A 20,619-nucleotide genomic window follows, 5' to 3' on the forward strand; every position below is an offset into this window, starting at 1 on the left:
CCAGCCCCCCTTTTCCCTCCGGCTTCTGCCGGGGCTGAGCTCTCCCTCGCACCCGCGAGGGAGATCTCCGCCCTGACAGAAGCCTCCTTTCCCAGCCCCCCTTTTCCCTCCGGCTTCTGCGGGGGACGGGCTCTCCCCCCCAGCCCATCTAGCGCCCATTTTATTTAAATTTAAAATGGGCTTGAAATCTAGTCAAATAATAATGAAATGGACCCAACCTATGAATTCTTAGGTTTCAATGCACTTGTCAGTCTAAGTTGCCACAGGGCTCTTTTTTTTGCTTTTTCCTGCAGCAGAATTACACTGCTACTGCTCTAAAATTTGCTACAGACTACAAAGTGATCTACGTGTCTTGTGTTTCATGGACAGGAGAAGGAAATGGGAGTATGGATTGTTTTGGATCCAGATTACTGGTAAGGTATTTGCTTTGATGTCCAATATATTTGGGGATGCCCTTACAATTTGAGATTACAATTTTTTCCAGTAACCTCAATATTTTGGATAAGAACAATAATTTAATGACTTGGTTCCGAAAGGGTTATTGTGTTCTATAAGAGTAGACCTGGCTGTGATCCCAGACACAATGCTCCTCCTCCCTCTACATGCTTCCTGTTAAAAATAACAATCCTTTAAAATTAAAGGGACTAGGCACTGCCAAACAACTGAGGTGACAGCTGATAATTGGCACCTTCCTCTCTCTTTGAAATTTTAAAACAAAAGCAGAGACTGAATTGGCCCAGCTCTGACCTTACCTGGCCTTGCTCTACTGGTGACTCCAGAGCCATGTTTTGGTCCTTCCCCTTCACTTTCAGCCCCTGCTGCTGGCAGAGGTGACAGGGCCTGCCCCAATTCTGGAAAATGGCAGGCTGGCCAGCAGGGAGACTCCTGGAATCCTATGAAGCTTGGCAGGGCAGCCAAGGCAGCAGAACAGCAGAGCCTGCCCTTTACTGGCAATAGGATCGCCAGGTTCCCCTAGGTCACTGGTAGGGGATGGAGGGGTCAGGTTGCCAAACCAGGCTGAGAAACTCCTGGAGATTATGGGTTGGAGTCTCTTGGTGGGGTACAATGTCATGAAGTCCATCCTCTAAGGCTGCTCTCATCTCAGTTGTCCTTTTAATTTTATATATATATGTATGTGTGTGTGTGTATATATATATATATATATATATATATATATATATAATTTTCTATGAGAGTAATCCTGGCCCTAGAAATAGAAAATAATAACCCTTTAACTCGAAAAAGAAAAGGTGCTGTCAAATAGTTGTATGATGGATCAGCTTCCTTTATTTTTCTTTATTTCTCCATAAATCAAAACCCTCCCCAGATTCCAGGAGATTAATTGTCATTGCTCCCAGGATTGTTCATCCTAATCTGGGGCTGGTTCTCAAAGAAGAAAGCGGGACTCGCTGGATAGGACTAGAATGACACAAGAAGTGTTTCAAGACAAGACTTGCCCCCTTAGAATATTTTCATAATTTTGGACTCCCTGCCTTGTTAATGCTGCCAACAAAACCAACTATAAGTAGGCTTGTGTGTGAGTGCTGCATTAACTTGAAGGATTTAAATAGCAACCATAGAGTAAATGCCAGCAAGATCATTTTACTGCCATCTGTACAGGGTCATTTCACAACTACTTGTTCCCTACTCAAAGGTATGGAATATTTTATAATCCCCCCCTACCACAGACTCCCTACAGTATGATAATGGCATCAGTAGAAAAATAATTGCATTCAAAGAATTACTTCACTGGCTCTCAGTCCCATGTTGTGGTTAAGAATTGCTAACTGTGCAGTTCAAATGATTTCCCTCCCTAGATTTCTGGAAAGTCATTCCAACAACAGCTGGAACCCTTTGGTTTTATGAGGAGGTTTCAAACTTTGTAGGGTAACACAAAAGTTTAATACCTGTGAGAATCAAGAAAAGTAAGTTTGGGCTTCCTTCAAACAATTGCTCTGGCTGTAACAATTATTACCTCCTTGTGGGTAATGATAATTCTCTGTCTGCAGCATCGGCAGGATTTGAGAGGCTTTCCTACCTTGCTTCCTTAACCTGGTTTTGATGAAACAGTGGACAACATATCAGCCTGACAGATAAAGCCTGGATACATTCAAGACACAAATATGTAGTCTGTCAAATATGCCTCATTTGAGATTTCTTTGTGTATGTGCCGTTTACTGCTAATTAACAGCGAGGCTGTTTACAAAGAGAATCCATATGCTTTACAAAACACCCCCTTAAAGCTGGGATAAGAAGGAGAAGGCAGCTTGAACTGTTGTTTAAAATTTCCAGATGCTTTAGGACCGGCTGCTCTTTCCTTGTCTAATACTTGCTTTCCTTTTGGTGTTTAGAGAAAAGTCATGTGAGCTACCAGGAGAATGTGTGCAGTAGGGGCTGCTGGAGTGCAGCGCTAGCAGAGAGAACGAACGTGTGAGAGATTGCTTGGTACGCAGGTAAAGAGCAGGCAGTAGTCAAGGCTTCTGTAGTTTTGAAGCTAATACTTGGGATTCAGCCTGTTCTTTGTTCCTCGGAGTTCGAGCCCTACAGATTCCAAGGTAACAGAAGTGTCATTTCCAAGGCTGAAACAGAGACAGAGAGGATGCTTTTGAACTTGTAAATCTCTTGGAAGACTTTGCTCCTTCTCCGCATCTAAAAAAGGTAATATTATTACCCTTCTGTATCTTTTTGCTTTGCTTTTCATAGTCTCTGAACAAAGTTTATCATGTAATTTAAATCAATTGATCTATTACTGAACAAAGCTTATCTTTTAAAGGGCATCTATGCCCTTCTAACCATACTTAAGCTGCATTTTGTGGTGATAAATACACTAAAGAATTAAGAAGAAAGAGGTTAAAAAGGGAAGCAAACCTGAGTAGTCCTGAAACAATTGTATTTCTGTTCACATTATCTAGACAGGTTATCAGTCTTTTGGTGCTATCTTGTATTTAAAAATCCAAAAGAGTTTCAAACTGTTTAATTGTTGTGGTTCTATTCTACAAGCCATTCTATTAGATTTCATTGAAAGAAAACTGAATTATTTGCATCAGTACATTTAGGCACCACTGGGATGTGAATTAAGTGATTGTTTTGTTAAAGTATTATGATATTTTATCTGTGCATTAACAAGTGTCCTGCATAGTGCAGGGGGTCGGACTAGATGACCCAGAAGTTCCCTTCCAACTCTATTATTCTATGATTCTAATTACTTTCACTACAACATGATTTCCCATCCCATCCTCTACTTCTGCTTACGAACCAGTGTTTCGAAAGGTATTCGGGACAATTTGGATGACACCTTTTGGATCTTCATTGGTTTCTCTACTATATACTCTTCTTATCATTTTCCTCTCTCTCCAGCACTTCCTGTCTGCTATTCTCTGTTTTGAAACTGTGCTGCAAGTGGCCTCCATGGAATCCCCAGTGTACATCTTTCGTGAGGAACCAGGCCCCACTTGCTCCCCAGGACTTTGCCCGCTTCCCAGCAGCAGCAGCAGCAGCAGCAGCAACTGGCTCCTAGACTGGGCTGAATATGGCAGCAATAGCAGCGGCATGTATGAGGACTTACCACAGAACCACACCAATATCTCCCCTGCAATTCCTATAATCATCACTGCTGTCTATTCCATGGTCTTTGTGGTTGGCTTGGCGGGCAACTCTCTAGTAATGTTTGTCATCATAAGGTAAGAGGGAGCTTTATTATAGAGGAATTTGGTGCCATACAGGGTGATCTTAAACAGAATTGTACCATTCTAAGCCTATTAGTTTAGGAAGATGTCTGTGGTTAGTGTTGCACTGCTTCCTCAGAAATTATTTCTGTTATATTCAGTAGGGTTTACTCCCCAGATATGTGGGGATGGTTTGCAGTCATGGGAAATTTGTTAAACAACAAAGTAAGAGAAAGAATGTGTGAACTCCCTGTATACTTGAGAATAGATATATAATTACTAAGCTTTTAAATATTAGGGCTACAGGATGCTTCTTAGGGTAGGGATTTTCAGATCCAGACAGCAAACCTGTGTCTAGCAGGATCTTTGCACATGGCATAAGCAGAAAGAGGGACTGTTGGACCATTTATGCACTGGGAACTTCACTGCCCCAGCTTCCATGCAGATGCACAAATTGGGGCACACTGGGCCAAATGCTCCCCCGTGTGGGTGCAGGAAGAGGTGGGGCAACCTGCCACGACTAAAACTCCAGCCTGCAGCCCAGCATGAAACCTCCAGTGCAGAAATGGTCTTGGTGAAAAAAACAAACTCTTATGCTGGGGCATTTCTTCCTTCAAGTACCTTACTCCACTCTTGCAATTGAGCATTACTAAGCATCACCAACAATGTACAAAACTTCTGTCTTGATGTACCTGCAGCTGCCTAAACATCAGAGACTTTATTCTGAGACTATCATTTTGAGAAAGTAGGCTTGAAAGTTGTAAGTCCTGTGTTTGCCTGATATGGTAGAGTAGTTTGAAATATGGAAATTGTGGAAATATGTGGGAAGAGCTCCCCCCAGGGACAAGAAGCAGATAATGTTGTATATATTACTACCACTATTATATAATAATCATACTCTTTTTCTCCTGAAGTCTGCATAATTTGTTCTTCCTGTGTTTTTTGAAGAAAATGGTTTCATATTGAAAAGTACTTTATATTGAGTAGGTGTTCAATTAAGACTATGATTCAATCCATCGAGAGATTCAATCCACCTTTGCAAGGAAGATTCTCACAGGAATAGGTCCCTGTCCCCTACCTCATGCCCTTCCTGCACATGCCTACAGGAGCAGTCACAGACAGCGCAAAGGGGCATTCTCTGTTACTAGTTCATTCAGGTACAGTACAAATTATTGAGGTGGAGCCCACGGGAAATCTGCATCGAATAAAAGGGAAAACTGAATGGGACTCTGCACATCCACCTCTATAGGGTGGACCAAGAAGTAGCAGGTGACCCCCCAAAAATCAGAATTAAAAAGCAGAGAATTCTACCACATTTACATGTTAGTTTAATTTCTCAGAGGATGGATCTGTAGATCAACAGAATAAAATGAATATAATTTTTCCTTGCAAAAGATAACTTTAATATCTGACCATAATTATTTTCTGATAAATAAGGATTTAAGGTCCTTCATTAGTGTTTTTGTTTTATATATATATATATATATATATATACACACACACACACACACACACACACACACACACATACACACACAAGTGGCAGTGACTTGTGGAGGGCATCTCATTTCTCCCTTTACTGTTGCCTCTTTCCCTTGTCTGAAAGCCCAGATAGCCTTTCCCCTTTTCCTGCACCCCCCTTTTTTCTCTTTCTTCCCCTTCTTCCATCTTTGTGGCAACCTCTCCTCAGTGGAACTGGCTTCTTTGGGAGGTGGTGGGTTTTCTATCTTTGGAAATTTTTAAACAAAGGCTGGATAGCCATCTGACAGAGAGGTTGATTCTGTGATAGTTCAAGGGGGTGGTTACAGTGGATGAGCAATAGGGTTGTGAGTGTCCTGCAAAGTGCAGGGGGTTGGACTAGTTGACCCAGGAGGTCCCTTCCACTCTATTATTCTATGATTCTATGATACCTTCATACCCACCAACCTACTTCTTATCTGCTCCTAGGGTTGCTAGAACCCCTGATGCAGAAACCTCAAATCATCCAGGCTTCTGACCTAAATAATCTTCCTTGATTGGGTACTTGTTATAGACACAGGTTTGAATAAAGGTATAAAATTTGGACATTTGCTTTATGGAAGAGTTCCATGTATGGAAAGAAGCACGGTGACTTTCTGATGCCAAATCATACAGGAATATTAAGTCAATCACTCCTTATAAATTGGAAGGGACAGAAGATAACCTAGACCAGGGGTCTCCAATGTGGTGCCCAGGGGCAACATGATGCCTGCTGATACCTTGTTTTTAGAAAGTGGGATGGGCCATTTGTGTGTTACTCTGATTGGCCATTGAGGATTTGAGTGGCTGTTCAGATTTTTAAAACATTTGTTTTGGTAACAGCTTCCACCACAGCACTAGGATTTTCACTATATGACTGAAGGGAATCTGTAGCAGACATTTTTTTTTTTGCTGACTCCACTTCCTGTGGCAGCCATTATGGTTGGCTCTGCCATTTTCTTGCTGCACCCATTAAAATACATCAGAATTCTAAGGTGCCTGCAGGCTCAAGAATGTTGGGGACCCCAGGTCTCTTCATAATTGTTGATATGGAATACATCTTCTGGTGCGTTCAGTGAAATGGAAGCATTCATGGACATGATGTCTGTATGTCCCGCCTCCCCAAGCACACTAGAACATGGAGGTGGCCAGCAGTGGTGGCGGAGGCTGAGGAGGCTGGCCCAGTCATGGCAGCATTCCCTGAAGAGGCCAGGGCAGCTATGGTGGTGCAGGCTGGCCCAGTCATGGAGGTGGTGCCCATGGAGGGTAGAACAGCCATGGCAGCACATGCTGGCCCAGTCGTGGAGGTGGCACTCATTAATGATGGGGCAGTCATAGGGCTGCCACCTGTGGAGGCTGGCCCAGCCTTGGGAACCCAAAGGACCCTGTAGCAGAGAGCCATGGGTCACCAGCTGAGGCGGCAGAGGACCATCGAACATGGCAGCCCTCCTGCCACTAAAGGTAAGGAGGGAAAAGGAGGGAAGGGAGTCTGAGAATGTGTGTGTCTGGGGGGGGGGAGTGATAAGTAAAATGAGAGAGGGCAGGGGACAAGGATTCTCAACTCTTATGCGGATGTGTTCCACATAAGGCGTGAGAATCCTTGTTGGTAGATTTTTTAAATGGAAGCTGTTAAAACATTTCTAGGTCTCTTTTCTAATGCATCTCTAAAGCTATAAAGCATATGTGTGGGAAATCTTTTCCTTTTTAGCATACATGTGGACCAATTTCTTTTTCCATTTGAGTTCCTACTGGATATGTTTTAAAATTACTTTAAACTTCTAGGATGGAGTCTAATTTCAACTTGTAATGGAAGTTTTGCATCAGTGTTATGGACATGCCATTGTGATGCTTTTTCCCCACTAGTGATAGCTACCATAGGCAGAGTGTGACTCATCCATAATTCTGGAGTCACTCCATGTATCTGGTCTCCATTGCCCTAGGATGCTATTTAAGTGTCGGAACTGCTGACTATTGTCAAGCTCCAAGATGGTCACTTTTCCCAATTATCTTGCAAGCCACATGTGATTTGGATAATTTTCTAGGGAGAAAGGGATTTAACAAGGGTCTCTGTGTAGTTATGTGGGGAAGGGAAAAATAACTCCTCAGATATATCTGATGCTACTTCAAGAGAAAGGAATCCAGTTTCCTATTCACAATTAGCAATGCAACATAGTTAAATCCCAGGCAGAGCTTCAGTTTGCCTAACATGGATTTAATTAGCTGATTTTTGTGCCACCTTTCAGTCCAGTTTAGAGACCCCGATACATTTATAAAGGCATAAAATAATATTAAATATACTTAAACATCATCATGAAACCTGACAGTGGACATAGCAAAAGGCAAACAGCCCTACAGTTGCTAATCTCCAATGGCTTTGGGAATGTGAGCAGGACGGCATCTTCTCCTGCTGAGGGCCCTCCCCTCCCCAATTCTTCCTTCCCCAGGCTCCACCTTATATCATAGTGCATTTTCAAGCTCTGGGTATTTTAGTGCTTTGAAATACAACAATAGCAGGCACATTTTCCTTGTGTGGGAACCTTTTTACCATGACACATTAGAATTTGTCTTGGGGTAAATATATACGTGTCTAACTACCCTATGTAGTAGGGATGTTAGACACGCTAAAGATCAAAACCAACATTTGAAGTGTGTGTTGAGAAAACAGGAAGCCCAAGTAGCTATAGCACAGCATGTTTAATATGTTTAATATGTACATATAGGTCACAGTAATGTCTCTAGATGTTATATTTAGTTATTGTTCTTGCTTCATTATACAAATGTTTTGTATTCATGTAACAGCATATAGGCTTTCCAGGATCTGGAGCATTGCAGCGTTGCCAGTCTTCAGATGAGTTCTGGAGTTCTCCTAGGATTATAATTGCTTTTCAGAATATACAGATCAGTTTCCCTGGAATAAATGGCAGCTTTGGAGGGGGATTCTGTGGCATCACTTCTGATGACCTTCCTCCCTTCCTCATAGGCTTGCCAGGCCCCTCCTGGCTCCAGCTAAGGACAGGGGGATAGGGTTGCCACCTTCAAGTTGGGAAACTCCTGGAGGTTTGGAAATGGAGCCTGGGAAGGACAGGAACCTCAGTGAGGTATATTGCCATAGATCCCACCCTCCAAGCCATACATTTTCTCCAGGACGATGGTCCCCAGACCCCGTACTGTCTCAGACTCTGCCCACTTTAAGTACCAGCCTTAAATCTTCAGGAATTTCCCAAGCCAGAATGGGCAACCTGAGTATACAGCTTTATTCATCAACAGCCCACATGCACAACACTGCTATGGTTTTAATTAATTCTTACAGCATGCATATATTTGATTACAATGAAGAAAAACATCAGTACATAAAATTACTTCGTCCACAAACACCAAAACCTACATACAATTGTTCTCACCAAATTCAGTGTAGCAAAAATATAAGGAAAACCAAACTCCTTTCAAAATTTAATGCTGTTCAACCTGATGGTACTTCTCTTGGCTCCTGCAAAGCTTTTCAGAAAGTGGATATGGTCAATGTAAGGCAGGGCTTGCTATTGGCTGCCTTTATGAAATTAAAGTGTTTTCAATGGGGTATCAAGAGGACTGGCAAACACCCTAGTCATCTGTTTGTCTCTCTCCCCTTCCATGCATCCTGTTGGTACATTTTCACTCTCTTCCCCCGGAGGGAGTTGAGGTTTGGGTTGCTCTGTGTTTGAGGCCTCCACATAAGTCAGGGGACGGGAACCCTGACAGTAGCTGCTTATCCAAAATTTGTCATATGTTTCATTTCAGTTCAAATGAAGTCCTACAGTTTTGTTGTTTGTATGCCCTTGGGTTTTTTTGGGTGGGAGGGGTGTTGGCAGATTAGCTTTTATTCTTAATATGGCATTTTTTATGAACAGACTCCATTAAAATTAAAGATGGTGCTTTATGAAGCGATGTTAATAATTAAACATTTATGTGCATTAGATGTTCATTTGAATGGGGCATTTTAGTGCTGAAGAAATAGTATTTGTCATATATTTAAATATCTTTAATAAGTTTTTTTTAAGTATTCATCATAAATATATGTTATGATGCACATTCCTGTGAATTTATATCACTTGACTTTCTGGCAGTTGGCGGTCAAGATGGGCATAAACCACATTTTCATGGTTCAATTAGTGGTTTGTGGCTGAACCAGGAACTGAACCATAAACCATATGCTGGTTTGTAACTCATTTGTATTTGTTCATGAGTCATTTAATGTTTAAACTCCTGCTTTCTGCTCCCTGTGGCTTTTCATAGGGAGCAGAAAGCATGGATTTTCCAGCTGAACAACAGGAACTGCACTCAGCAGTTTGGTTTAAATGGCTCTGAGCCATTTAAACCTTCTTTCTGCTTCCCACAAAAAAGGGGAACAGAAAGACTGTTTATGCACTGAGAACTTCACTGCCCCAGCTCTCATGCAGGAGCACAAATTGGGGGTGGATGAGGCACACCAGGCCAAATGTTCCCCTGTGTGGATGCAGGAAGAGGTGGGGCAACCTGCCTTGACTAAAACTCCAGCCTGCAGCCTGGCATGAAACCTCCAGTGCATAAACGGTCAAAGTAAGTGTTTCCAAACAGATGAGTGTCAGATTTTTGCAGGGAGCAAAAAGCAGTGGTTGAAATGGCTCCCAGCTATTTTTTAATTATGACTCAGCTGACTTGTTGTTTCATTTATGATCCAGATAATTTTAATATTTTTGGCTCCTAGCTGATTTTTTTTTAATGTTCAACTGTTTTTTTGTGTTCACAAACCACCATGAAGCACGATGGACTGTATCAAAATTCATGGAAGTTTGTGGTGGTTCATATGCAAAGTATCATATACAAATGTATAGTAATGAAATAATAGAATTAAAATTTGTTCCAAATATAATAGCTTGGCCAACACTCACTGAGGCTGTGTGTTGAAGTGGTGCAGGGGCCGCTGCGAGGGAGGTGTGATGGCACGCTGCCATGGCTCAGCAAGAGGCGGAGCCAAGCATGGCCTACTTAAGCCACCAGCTTCTCTCCCACCCACCCTGTTTTATGATGTTAGTGTTGGTTTGAGCATTGAAGTCATTGTCACAGCTGCGGGAGGTTGCCATGAGAAAGAGCCTGCTGGCAAGGGCCCTGTCTTTATACAGGAGCCTCTAGAGGTTTGGCAGGACCTCCTAAGAGGTGGCACTGCAATGGGGAAACCACCAAGCTGGGTAGGCTCAAACAGATCAATTGGCCAGGGGGTCTGGAGGTAGCCAACTGAGGTTGGCATCCTTTGGCTCCTCCACAAGAAGGTCTCCTTCCTGGTAGAGAAGGCTTCTGAGAGGCAGGGAGATCTGATTTCCTGGCTGGGAATACGTAGGAGCTCCAGGACGCCTCTCAGAATCTGGGGTTTGGGAACCAGTTGGCTGACTGGCAGGTCAGGCTCTCTTCTCATTGGTGCCAACCTGGTTATGTGTTGAAAGTAAAAGCTATGGCCCGTTTAAAATCCAGAACATCTGTGTTGCATCTCATTGCAGCCTACATGCCCACTGCAAGTCAATATCTCAACTAGAAATGAGTTCTTGATATGAAATATGTTATAGACTTCCTTTTGTACCTTGATATATTACTTATCTGTTAAAGGTTCTAATGAATATGTAGAAGTGGTGAAAATATATAGACTACATAATAATGATGAAATTATTGTGGTATTCAAAGGAGAATAGTTATCAAGTCTGAAATTTAAATTTAAATGTTGAACACAACAGAGGGGGTTGTCAGGGGAAGTATTTTCTGTTTTATACGATTTATACTACATACTACATTGTCTTCAACTGAAGTAATTACATTGTAAAACCCCTCTTTTTTTGTTCTTTTTTCTATATCTCCACTGTTTTCCTAAACTAAAAAAAATAAAATTAAAAAGGGAGACAAGAGCTGAACATCAAAAGTCCTTATACCATTTTATCTCGGTTCTGATGTTCCCATTTTTTTTTTAGGAGGCAGATTTATGGTTCTTTTTCTTCTTGTTGTGCTTCAGGTACACAAAGATGAAGACAGCCACCAACATTTACATTTTTAACTTGGCTCTGGCCGATGCCTTAGTTACCACAACGATGCCTTTCCAGAGCACAGTGTACTTAATGAACTCATGGCCATTTGGGGATGTACTGTGTAAGATAGTTATTTCCATTGACTACTATAACATGTTTACCAGCATATTCACGCTGACCATGATGAGTGTGGATCGATACATTGCTGTGTGCCATCCTGTGAAGGCTTTGGACTTCCGTACCCCTCTGAAGGCCAAGATCATCAACATCTGCATCTGGCTATTGTCTTCATCAGTGGGCATATCAGCCATTGTCCTTGGAGGAACCAAGGTCAGGGAAGGTGCGTCTAGGCTCTGCTCTGTGGATTGGAACACTGCTAGTTAATGGGAAAGGGTTTGGGGTTTTTTTTATTGGCTGCTTCATAACAGGAAAGTCCCACCTTTTATGGTTTAAAAGGGGTCAACTCTAGACTGCTCAGGGTTGAAGAGAAACATTTTAAAAATATATAGCTGTAGAATTGCAAAAGGAAGATTGCAAATGGACTCAACAGCTTTCTATTTGAAAGTAGCTATTGTCAGTACTTAGCATTTATGTAGCACTTTGGATTGTTTATACTAGCTCTATGTAAGTATTATCTAAGATTCTTTATAATGTTCCTGGTTGGTGGATGGTGTGCAGTTTCCCTGAACTCAAGATGACACACACTTTTTCTGTACAGTTTCTGTACTTATCTTACATATAGACATTATTCATACTTTCTGTGTCAAGTACCCTCCCCTCTTCATTTGCAGAGCTTGTTCCTTTTTTTTGGGGGGGGGGCTTGGTTCTTTTCTTCAGTTACTTCTTCTAGGGAAAAAGTAGGGCTACATTTACTTCCTGAATCTCAGCACCACCCTCAGATCCCTCAATTCCCTCCTTGGTGGAGCAGAGGTGGTCTAAGACTGGAATGACCATCATTATACTCTGGGCTCTGTCATTTGAGTCCTAGAGCAACCAGTGCCCAGAGACTGTCATTTCACTTCCACTTTCCATTCATCATTACTTCTATGTATAGTAATGTAGTACTAATGTATTGCAATGGAAACCATGCAAGTCACTTGGTGTTCCTGGCTGCCAGTATGTCCAATGGCATACCTGCAAAACCCATCCCTCCTGAGTCCACCTGGAGCACTGGCTTCCCCCACCTATTGACTCTAGGGACCCCAGTGATTCCATATCTCCTCAATATTTCCTCAGGGTGACAGAAGCCCCCCCCCCAGGGCAGACACACAATTACAAACTCCATTAATTCCCTCTATTCATTTCCTACCTCCCCCCATGTGGCTTGCATCATTATTCACTCCTCCATTTTTTGCTCACAACAATCTTGCAAAGTTGTTTAGACTGAAAGTGGCCCAAGGCTGCCCATCTAGGTTTCATGGTACAAGTAGGATTTGGACTCTGTGTCTCCCAGATCTGGGCCCATTCCACATACATTGGATAATGCACTTTCAATCTGCTTTTGCATCTAAAGTGCATTGAAAGTGCATTATCCAATGTGAGTGGGGTTGGCACTAGTCTTATGCTATAACCACCACTCTGAGCTGGACCACACTTTGGTCCCTTACTACTTCACACAGCAGCCTACAAGGTGAGGGAGGGACCTTGTTGTTAGGCCAGCTTTGAAGATGCTGCTGGGCCCCTGCAATATTTTGCAGATGCCTATGATCACCGTGGACCTGCACAACCATCCACAGCCACCCAGGGTACCCAAGAGCCCTCCCTCTTAGATGTCCTGAGGATGAGCTAGGGAATGAGTGGGCAGGGAGAGTTGTGGAGCTCCTGACATTTAATCAAAACCAAACAGAGACATGGTTGTGGCACAACACAGACTTTTGTACCGAAAACCATGGCAAGATGTGAGGATTCCATCTGCTTCCTCTCTGGAGCCATGAGGAAGAGGACTTAGGATCCCTGGTATGGGTCTAAGTGGGATAGCATTGCAGGTGAAACTTGGAAGGGCTAGCTGGATGCTACACTCCATTTTAACAAGAGGGCTGGAGCAGTGAACTAAGCAGAATGTGTGGAGGGAAGATGGGATTTATCACACCCACAAGTCTCCCTGTTGAATCTTCGTCTGCAGGAAAGTAAAACTGAGAAATGTCCAGCCATGGTAAGCTTGCCTTGCCGGGCTCAGCCATGGATGTGTTGTCTTGCTAGGGGCTGGAAATGCAGCCTTATAGGAGGGGCTTCACCATGAACCTATATTGAGGCACATGATGAAACCATCCAAATTGCATCCACCTGTTCTGTGTTGATGCTCAGGGACTGCTGGTGATGCATCCACTGTAGCACCTGCAGTTGCCACTTGAGGCTGTCATTCTGCAAGAAAATGAATTCAATGTTTACATGGCAAGCTGATCCACCACATGTGGTGGAGCAATTGCCATACAGCCCCTCCCCAAGATCTCCCAGGAAACTTTCCTAGGATCTTTTCCCATGGCATGTCATGGGCCATGGTGCTGCATGACCATGGCTTGTGCTATTCCTGCACAATTTCAGTACTGGGCTTGAGTGTAAGAGGTGCTGCTGTGACATCCAGCCTCAAGTGAGGGGGAAGGGGGAGCAGATTTGGAATTGCTTATCTGTCAGTCTGCAGTTGTACCTTTTAGTCGAGCCTCCAAAGGTGGGGTGTCTCTCAGGGTTCAGAAAGAGGAGAGGTCAGCCACAGAGCATAGACTTTGCTCTCCTCTTTGGCCATTAGTGTTAAGTGCTTACTCAGCTATGCAAAGTGTTCTCTCTGTGCTTTTCTTCCCACTGGAGTGCTTCATTGCTCACTCTAAGTCTGCACAGCAGGAAGCTCTGAGACGGAATCCCATGCTGCGTTCTCTTAAGTACTGAGCTGTAAGATGTCCTGGCTGAAGTTTAATGGTGTGTGTATGTGTGTGATTTGGTTCTGGGTGTTGGAATTATGATTATTTCAGTGTGTTAGAAGATTGCCCAAGGCTTACAGCACAATGGAGCTTATCTTGTAAGTGTGGGCAGTAAAAATCAAAAGAACAGAGATGATTTATCTTTGCAAACTAATATGGATCCTTTATTATAAGGAACTCCATTTCTAGACCAGATAGAGATAGCATTCTAATCTAGTGTAAATAGGGGAATGGAAGTGCAGAATTGGGTGAACCTATACTCAGCACCCTGACCTCCTCCTAGCCTATGCCTCTTAAACCTTCCGCAATCAGTTTTCAGTTGTGAATTCACCATTAAGCAAAATGAGCATGTGCTTAGGGCAGCAAGGGAAAGGGGATAACCCTCAGAGTCCCCTTCCCAGCTGCCACACCTGACCTATTCAACAAAAGCAAGTCACAAAAAAGTAGTGATATTTAAAGTTGTATGTTTTTACTAACAAGGCACACCTTTCTTAAATGAATGCAAAACTTTGTTAACACTTACTCCCTTTAAGCATCATCCATGTTCAAGGTCGTATTGCTAAAGGAATATTTTTCCCCTGGACAACTGAATCACAGGCGATTTAAAAATCTGCCCTGAATCAAAGGGAATCTTGAGTGGTCAGAGAGTAGCTGGTCTAATGGATGGAGTACAGAGCACAACCACTTTTGACGGGCATACAAAAAGTATCAGTTCTTTTTCCTTTTATAAAAAGAAGTTTTGTAAACCAAACAGCCACAAATGTAAAAGTCTGGGGTTTATCAGTGCTCCTGGAGAAGTGCTGCTCCAACTAGCTGATGCTCCAGCTTGGAGCAGCATTTCCTTAAAATCTAGTAAAATATGAACTATGTTGTACTGTAAATTCTGTTTGTTAAACCTTTCCATGATTGTTGTTCTTACTGGTCTTTTATACAGGCAGTACTGAGTGCTCTCTGCAATTTCCAGATGAAGACTATGTCTGGTGGGACATCTTTATGAAAATCTGCGTCTTTGTGTTTGCATTTATTATACCTGTGCTGATTATAGTCGTTTGCTATACTCTGATGATTCTTCGCTTGAAGAGTGTGAGACTGCTTTCCGGCTCTCGAGAAAAAGACCGAAACCTCCGCCGCATCACCAGATTGGTTCTTGTTGTAGTGGCAGTTTTTATTATCTGTTGGACTCCGATCCATATTTTTGTATTGGTTGAGGCCCTGGGGGATGTGTCCCACAGTACCGCAGCCATTTCCAGCTATTATTTCTGCATTGCTTTGGGCTACACCAATAGCAGTCTCAATCCCATCCTTTATGCTTTTCTGGATGAAAACTTCAAGCGTTGCTTCAAAGATTTCTGCTTTCCTTTTAAGACGAAGGCAGATAGACACAGCACCAACAGAATCAGAAACACAATCCGAGACCCTGCTTATGCAGAAGAGGTCGATGGGACGAACAAACCAGTATGACTAGCCGTGGAAATGTCATCTTACTGTCCTCCAGGGCAAGAGGTGTCCAATGACCTTGGACTCACTCAGATAACTACTGCAGTGTGAAATGGACAATAATAGACACACTTGATACCATGTAAGAAATCCCACAATCTGACCTATCACCATTGCTGGTAATAAGGGTTTCTTCAAATGTGCTTTTGGATCATATTATAAACAGACCTTTGTACGGAGCTGCCTATCAATTCTGGAAGGAAAAAGCAGAGGAAGCTTTTCATTATGCTAATGTCTTCATGGAAAGGGAAATCTATTTTTCTTATGTCACATTTCTGCTGTTTAGATTCTGGATGGAAATGATAGTGTGACTTTCAGTGAACTCGTAATCAGTTTTAGTGAAATAATCTTTTAATATACTGTATTATAAGAAAAGGTGTCAGTTTGGAGCTTGTAACACCTGCCAAAACGGCAAAATCAACATTTTCCTCACAGCCTATGTATGCAGTGTGTATTTCCAGATATCTACATAGCCATGAATCATGTAGTAGATTATGGAAACTCATATTTCTTTGTTTAAATTTGGGAGCTCTTGAAGGGTAGTCATACACAATCATATTTTACATGATGATTGTATCCATTACTTCATAGGCTGGTCAATGGAAACAATGATTTGCAACTTATAACCATTAATAATGCTGAGGGAAACTCATGTATGATAATCAAATAATTACTACATGAGTGGAATATGTGAATTTTATTGATATACACAAATTATATCTAACTTTGCTCCCTATCTAGAATAGGGTTGCCAAGTCTCCCATTATGGTAGAAGACTTCCTTCTAGCAACCCTTGTTGCCCTCTGCAGCTTGAAAAATGCAGTGTTGTATACAACATGACATCACTTCCAGATATTCAGATATTCACAAACCTTGCTTTCCCCAGATTTCAGACATTCACTCAAAGGATATAATAATCTTTCAGTGAATTTCAGTAATTAAAAAGGGATGGTTATAGCAAATCATTGACCAATGCTTCCACAAAACTCTATCCAACTAAGTATTAGTTGGATCTCCAGTCTCCTTTCTGATAAGTGATCAGTCTTGTTTTGGCAAAGAAACACTTCTTCACTTAGCACAAGAAAACTGTGGGATCTGACTCTTAACAATGCCACTCTAAGTTTGTTTACTTGGAATCCTACTCTGTTCTGTTTAATGGGACTTACTCTTAGGAAAGTGGATTGCACTATTTGTTATTATCATCTGTTTCTGGTGGTCTTCTTTTGGAAGTTCCATTGCTATAAAGTGCCAAGGCCAAACATGAATGTGTGTGAATCATCATAGAAATAAAGCAAGAATTACTGCCTTTTCTTTTTTGGTGTGGCTTTAAAATGACTGAGATGAGAATATTGATCCTCTCTTTCCCACCTTGTAACCAAAACCTTTTCACATTGTCTAGAGATACAGTGTTTGTCAGTTTCCTTAGTCTCCTGCCCCTTTTCCCTTCACTAAATTCCACATTTCACACTCAAAAGCCACACAATTTTCACCCAAATAGAATGTATAAATATGTATAATTTATTCCAGTTAGAATTTTTGTGGCCTGTCCTTTTGTTTGCTTGTACTCTGAGCTTCCTGGTTTAAGCATTTTAATTGGAATAATGTTTGTACTTGTGTTTGTTCACTACGAAAGCATCAAAATGTTGTTGTTGTTTTTTTTAACAGCACTTAAAATACAAAAGAATATATATATGTGTGTGTGTGTCTTGAGGACTGGTGATTTTTGTGTATATAAATATCTCTATGTAATGAGTATGAAAGTAACAGTAAACCTTTCACAATGTGGAGCTATTGAGACGGACATATAAGACTATCTAGAGGAGAATATGGTACATTTTCCCTCTTGAATAAAATCATAGAATCATAAAGTTGGAAGGGATCCCCAGGGACATCAACCCTCTGCAGAATGCAGGAAATGGGCACAAGAGAAACACATCATTGGAAACACATCATTCAGTCTTGTGATGCCACTTTTGCTATTGTTCTTTCTCACCATGTCCTAATAGAACTTGCATAGAACTCTATCCCTGTCTCCCTATTAGCTCACAGTAGTTAAGACGGAGTGTCTCATAACCAATCACACAAATGGTCCATTTTTTTTTTACTTTTTGATTGCCAGTGCAATATTTTTTGTGTGTAGAATTGATCCATAGTTAATTAAACTGAGAAGAATGTTTAAAAGGTATTATTAGGGCTAAAGATGTGTTGTCTGCAAACAAACCAAATATTGTCAAGGCTAAATATGAACATTAGTAACTCAGAAAATCTGTTTTACAAGATTTTCTTGGGGAAAGAGATCTGTCATACAATAACTATCAATTTCACCATAAACCACCAGAAGTAATACAGAGATCAAATATATTTTCCTTTGTATTTACTCATGGTGATAAAATCCTGAGCAGCACACGGCATCTAGCTAGTGGATTTTCAGGGTCCTGGATATGTTTGTTGAATATAGTGCTTAATTTTGAAGGAGTGCAGGATCTTAAAGCTGAGGTCATTGTTCTAACCTTTTCCCATAATGATAGATATGGGGAGAAGCGAATTATTCTTTGAGAGCCAGCATGGTGCAGTGGTTAAAAGTGGTGGACTCTAAGAGAACCAGGTTTGATTCCCAATAATGGATGGAAGTGCAGCAAATTTTACAGTCCCTTTGCTGCAGACCTCCAACTATTCTCCTCTCCCTCCCCCCGGAGGATGGAGGAGCATTTGAGGCTGCCATGGGAGGGAAATCCTACTAGGTAAAGGTATCCCCTGTGCAAGCACCGAGTCATGTCTGACCCTTGGGGTGACGCCCTCTAGCGTTTTCATGGCAGACTCAATACGGGGTGGTTTGCCAGTGTCTTCCCCAGTCATTACCATTTACCCCCCAGCAAGCTGGGTACTCATTTTACCGACCTCAGAAGGATGGAAGGCTGAGTCAACCTTGAGCCAGCTGCTGGGATTGAACTCCCAGCCTCATGGGCAAAGCTTTCAGACAGCTGCCTTACCACTCTGCGCCACAAGAGGCAAGAAATCCTACTACACAAATGGAAATCCTTTCTATCCGTGGAAAAATTGGTGGATCCAAACTTATGTTGACTCACAATACTTGGGATGTGTGAGCAGTTTAATTTGTTTCAACTACTTCAGTCACCATTTTTTTTTGCTTTTTTCTGTTCCACCTAAACTAATACCATGATTATGTACACAACAAAATTTGAGTCCAATGGCCCCTTTAAGACCAACAAAGATTTATTCAAGGCGTGAGCTTTCGTGTGCATGCAACCCTTCCTCAGACAATGATTATATACAATTACTGATGCCTGATTAAATAAACATTTATTCCTAGCAATAACTATAGGGGGAAACCTTTCCTTTTACAAACTCAGAATGTAAGACATTTTAACAAGGCTGCAAAACGTTCCTCAAGAAATCATCATCATCATCATTAATAATATCTTATCGCCAGAATTTCTGTCTACATAGATCTTTTACTATCAGGTAAACCTGAGCATTAAGAAATGATCAGTATAGAAAGAATTAGATCTGCTGCCAAATTTCATCACCAACAGCATTTGGAAGCAATCCAAACCCAACCCAGAACATGTTGCAAAACAGGGCCAAAATGTTTTGAGCTCCAGTTAGGTTCCTTTCCCACTGAAACTTTTAAGGGACAGTACATGTGTAAAGATGCTGTATGCTGATATGCTGTAATGATGTCCTCTAGCCCAGTGGTCCCCAACCCCCAGTCCGGGGACTGGTACTGGTTAGTGGATCAGTCAGTACCAGGCCACAGCTCCTCCTTGTCCTCCTCCCCAGCTGCTGCCTCGGGGGCTGCCCTGCCACTCTGCCGCTGGCTCATCTTTGGTGCTCTCCAGTGGCTGCCATGACAGGGGCTCCCCCCTCGATGTGGCACTGCACAGCTGCTGCTGACAGCGCCCCCCCAGTAGGTGGCGGGAAGTCAGGGATGCCAGTGGCAGCGACATCCCTCGACAAAAGCCTACTCCCCCCCCCCCCGGGCCTCAGTAAAATTGTCAAGCGTTGACTGGTCCCCAATGATAAAAAGGTTGGGGACCACTGCTCTAGACTCTGCACCTGTGAAGGAGGCTAACATACAAGAAAGACCTTCAGAGATGGCAGCTGTGCCCCTGCTCCAATCTGTTCCCTTTAAGTAAATTCAAAGATATATAGTGGGCTTTGGGGCGTTAGTTTGATTCCAGAAAGGAAACAGGACTTTTAATATATATTTCAATGAAATATTCATGTCTGTGGAATCCTTTTGTTTCTCAGATGGAAAGAGGTTGGCCTGTTTCTAAAAATATATATAAATGTGAGACAAAGCACTGTGGAAATGAAAAGAACATATAATTCATATGCTAACTAGAATACAACATTTTCTTCCAAGGCAAAGAACAGAAGTCAGTCAAAAGTACAGTATATTTCTTAGTATTTGTTAGTATTAACTTTGAGTGGTTCACTTGGGAAAGACTTAATGAAAGTATTGTTACCTAGTGAGTGGAATAACTCTTCCCAACCACTCAATTCTACCTTGGACAATTGCAAGTCATCTCTCTTCATATCTCTTGTCTTAGATGAGTAAATCTGCTGTTTCTCAAAACAAATCACAAACTGGGGGGGGGGGATAGCCCTTTAAAAAACAAACAAAAACAAACAATCAAATCTAGAACTAGGAGCCTCCCCATCCTTAACACTATTTTGCTCCTTATATTTGGGAAACAGCCTCCTGGAAGAAACTGCCCGGGGCCCTGTCTGTCCAGGTCCACCCTGATTGGCCCTCCCCCTCCAGCTCTCGCCCTCCCTCCTTGCCTGCTAGCAGCGCCGCTGCCTCCGGAAAGGGCTTTGCTGCCGAACAGGAGTCTGGGCCGCAAAGATGCTGCCGGTGGGTCGGAGCCATGGGGGAGGCTTTCCAGCCTCCCAGGACTTTTCTGCTGAAGAGAGGCTGCCCGGGGGGGGGGGGGGAGGATTTCCTATTGCCGGCTCATGGAAGGGCTTGCAACCAGGAGGGGCCTTCCTCTACCC

General features: G+C 42.4%; 1 protein-coding gene across 1 annotated transcript; it reads left to right on the top strand.

The window, feature by feature from the left end:
- The first annotated feature begins 1,267 nt into the window (after window positions 1-1,267).
- Window positions 1,268-17,269, top strand: OPRK1 (opioid receptor kappa 1). The gene is made up of 4 exons (XM_077352420.1): window positions 1,268-2,658; window positions 3,358-3,680; window positions 11,176-11,528; window positions 15,035-17,269. The coding sequence occupies exons 2-4, from the start codon at window positions 3,409-3,411 to the stop codon at window positions 15,559-15,561; spliced, it is 1,152 nt and encodes a 383-aa protein (XP_077208535.1). The 5' UTR covers window positions 1,268-2,658; window positions 3,358-3,408; the 3' UTR covers window positions 15,562-17,269.
- The last annotated feature ends 3,350 nt before the right edge of the window (window positions 17,270-20,619 follow it).

This window comes from Paroedura picta, chromosome 9, assembly GCF_049243985.1.
Source record: "Paroedura picta isolate Pp20150507F chromosome 9, Ppicta_v3.0, whole genome shotgun sequence".
NCBI classification, from domain to species: Eukaryota; Metazoa; Chordata; class Lepidosauria; order Squamata; family Gekkonidae; genus Paroedura; species Paroedura picta.

Bases quoted from the DNA above. Each gene is read 5' to 3' on its own strand.
- OPRK1 (XM_077352420.1), top strand. From the start codon at position 3,409: ATGGAATCCCCAGTGTACATCTTTCGTGAGGAACCAGGCCCCACTTGC. The intron at 3,681-11,175 runs GTAAGAGGGAGC...GTTGTGCTTCAG, and splicing joins GTAATGTTTGTCATCATAAG to GTACACAAAGATGAAGACAG. The intron at 11,529-15,034 runs GTGCGTCTAGGC...TCTTTTATACAG, and splicing joins AGGAACCAAGGTCAGGGAAG to GCAGTACTGAGTGCTCTCTG.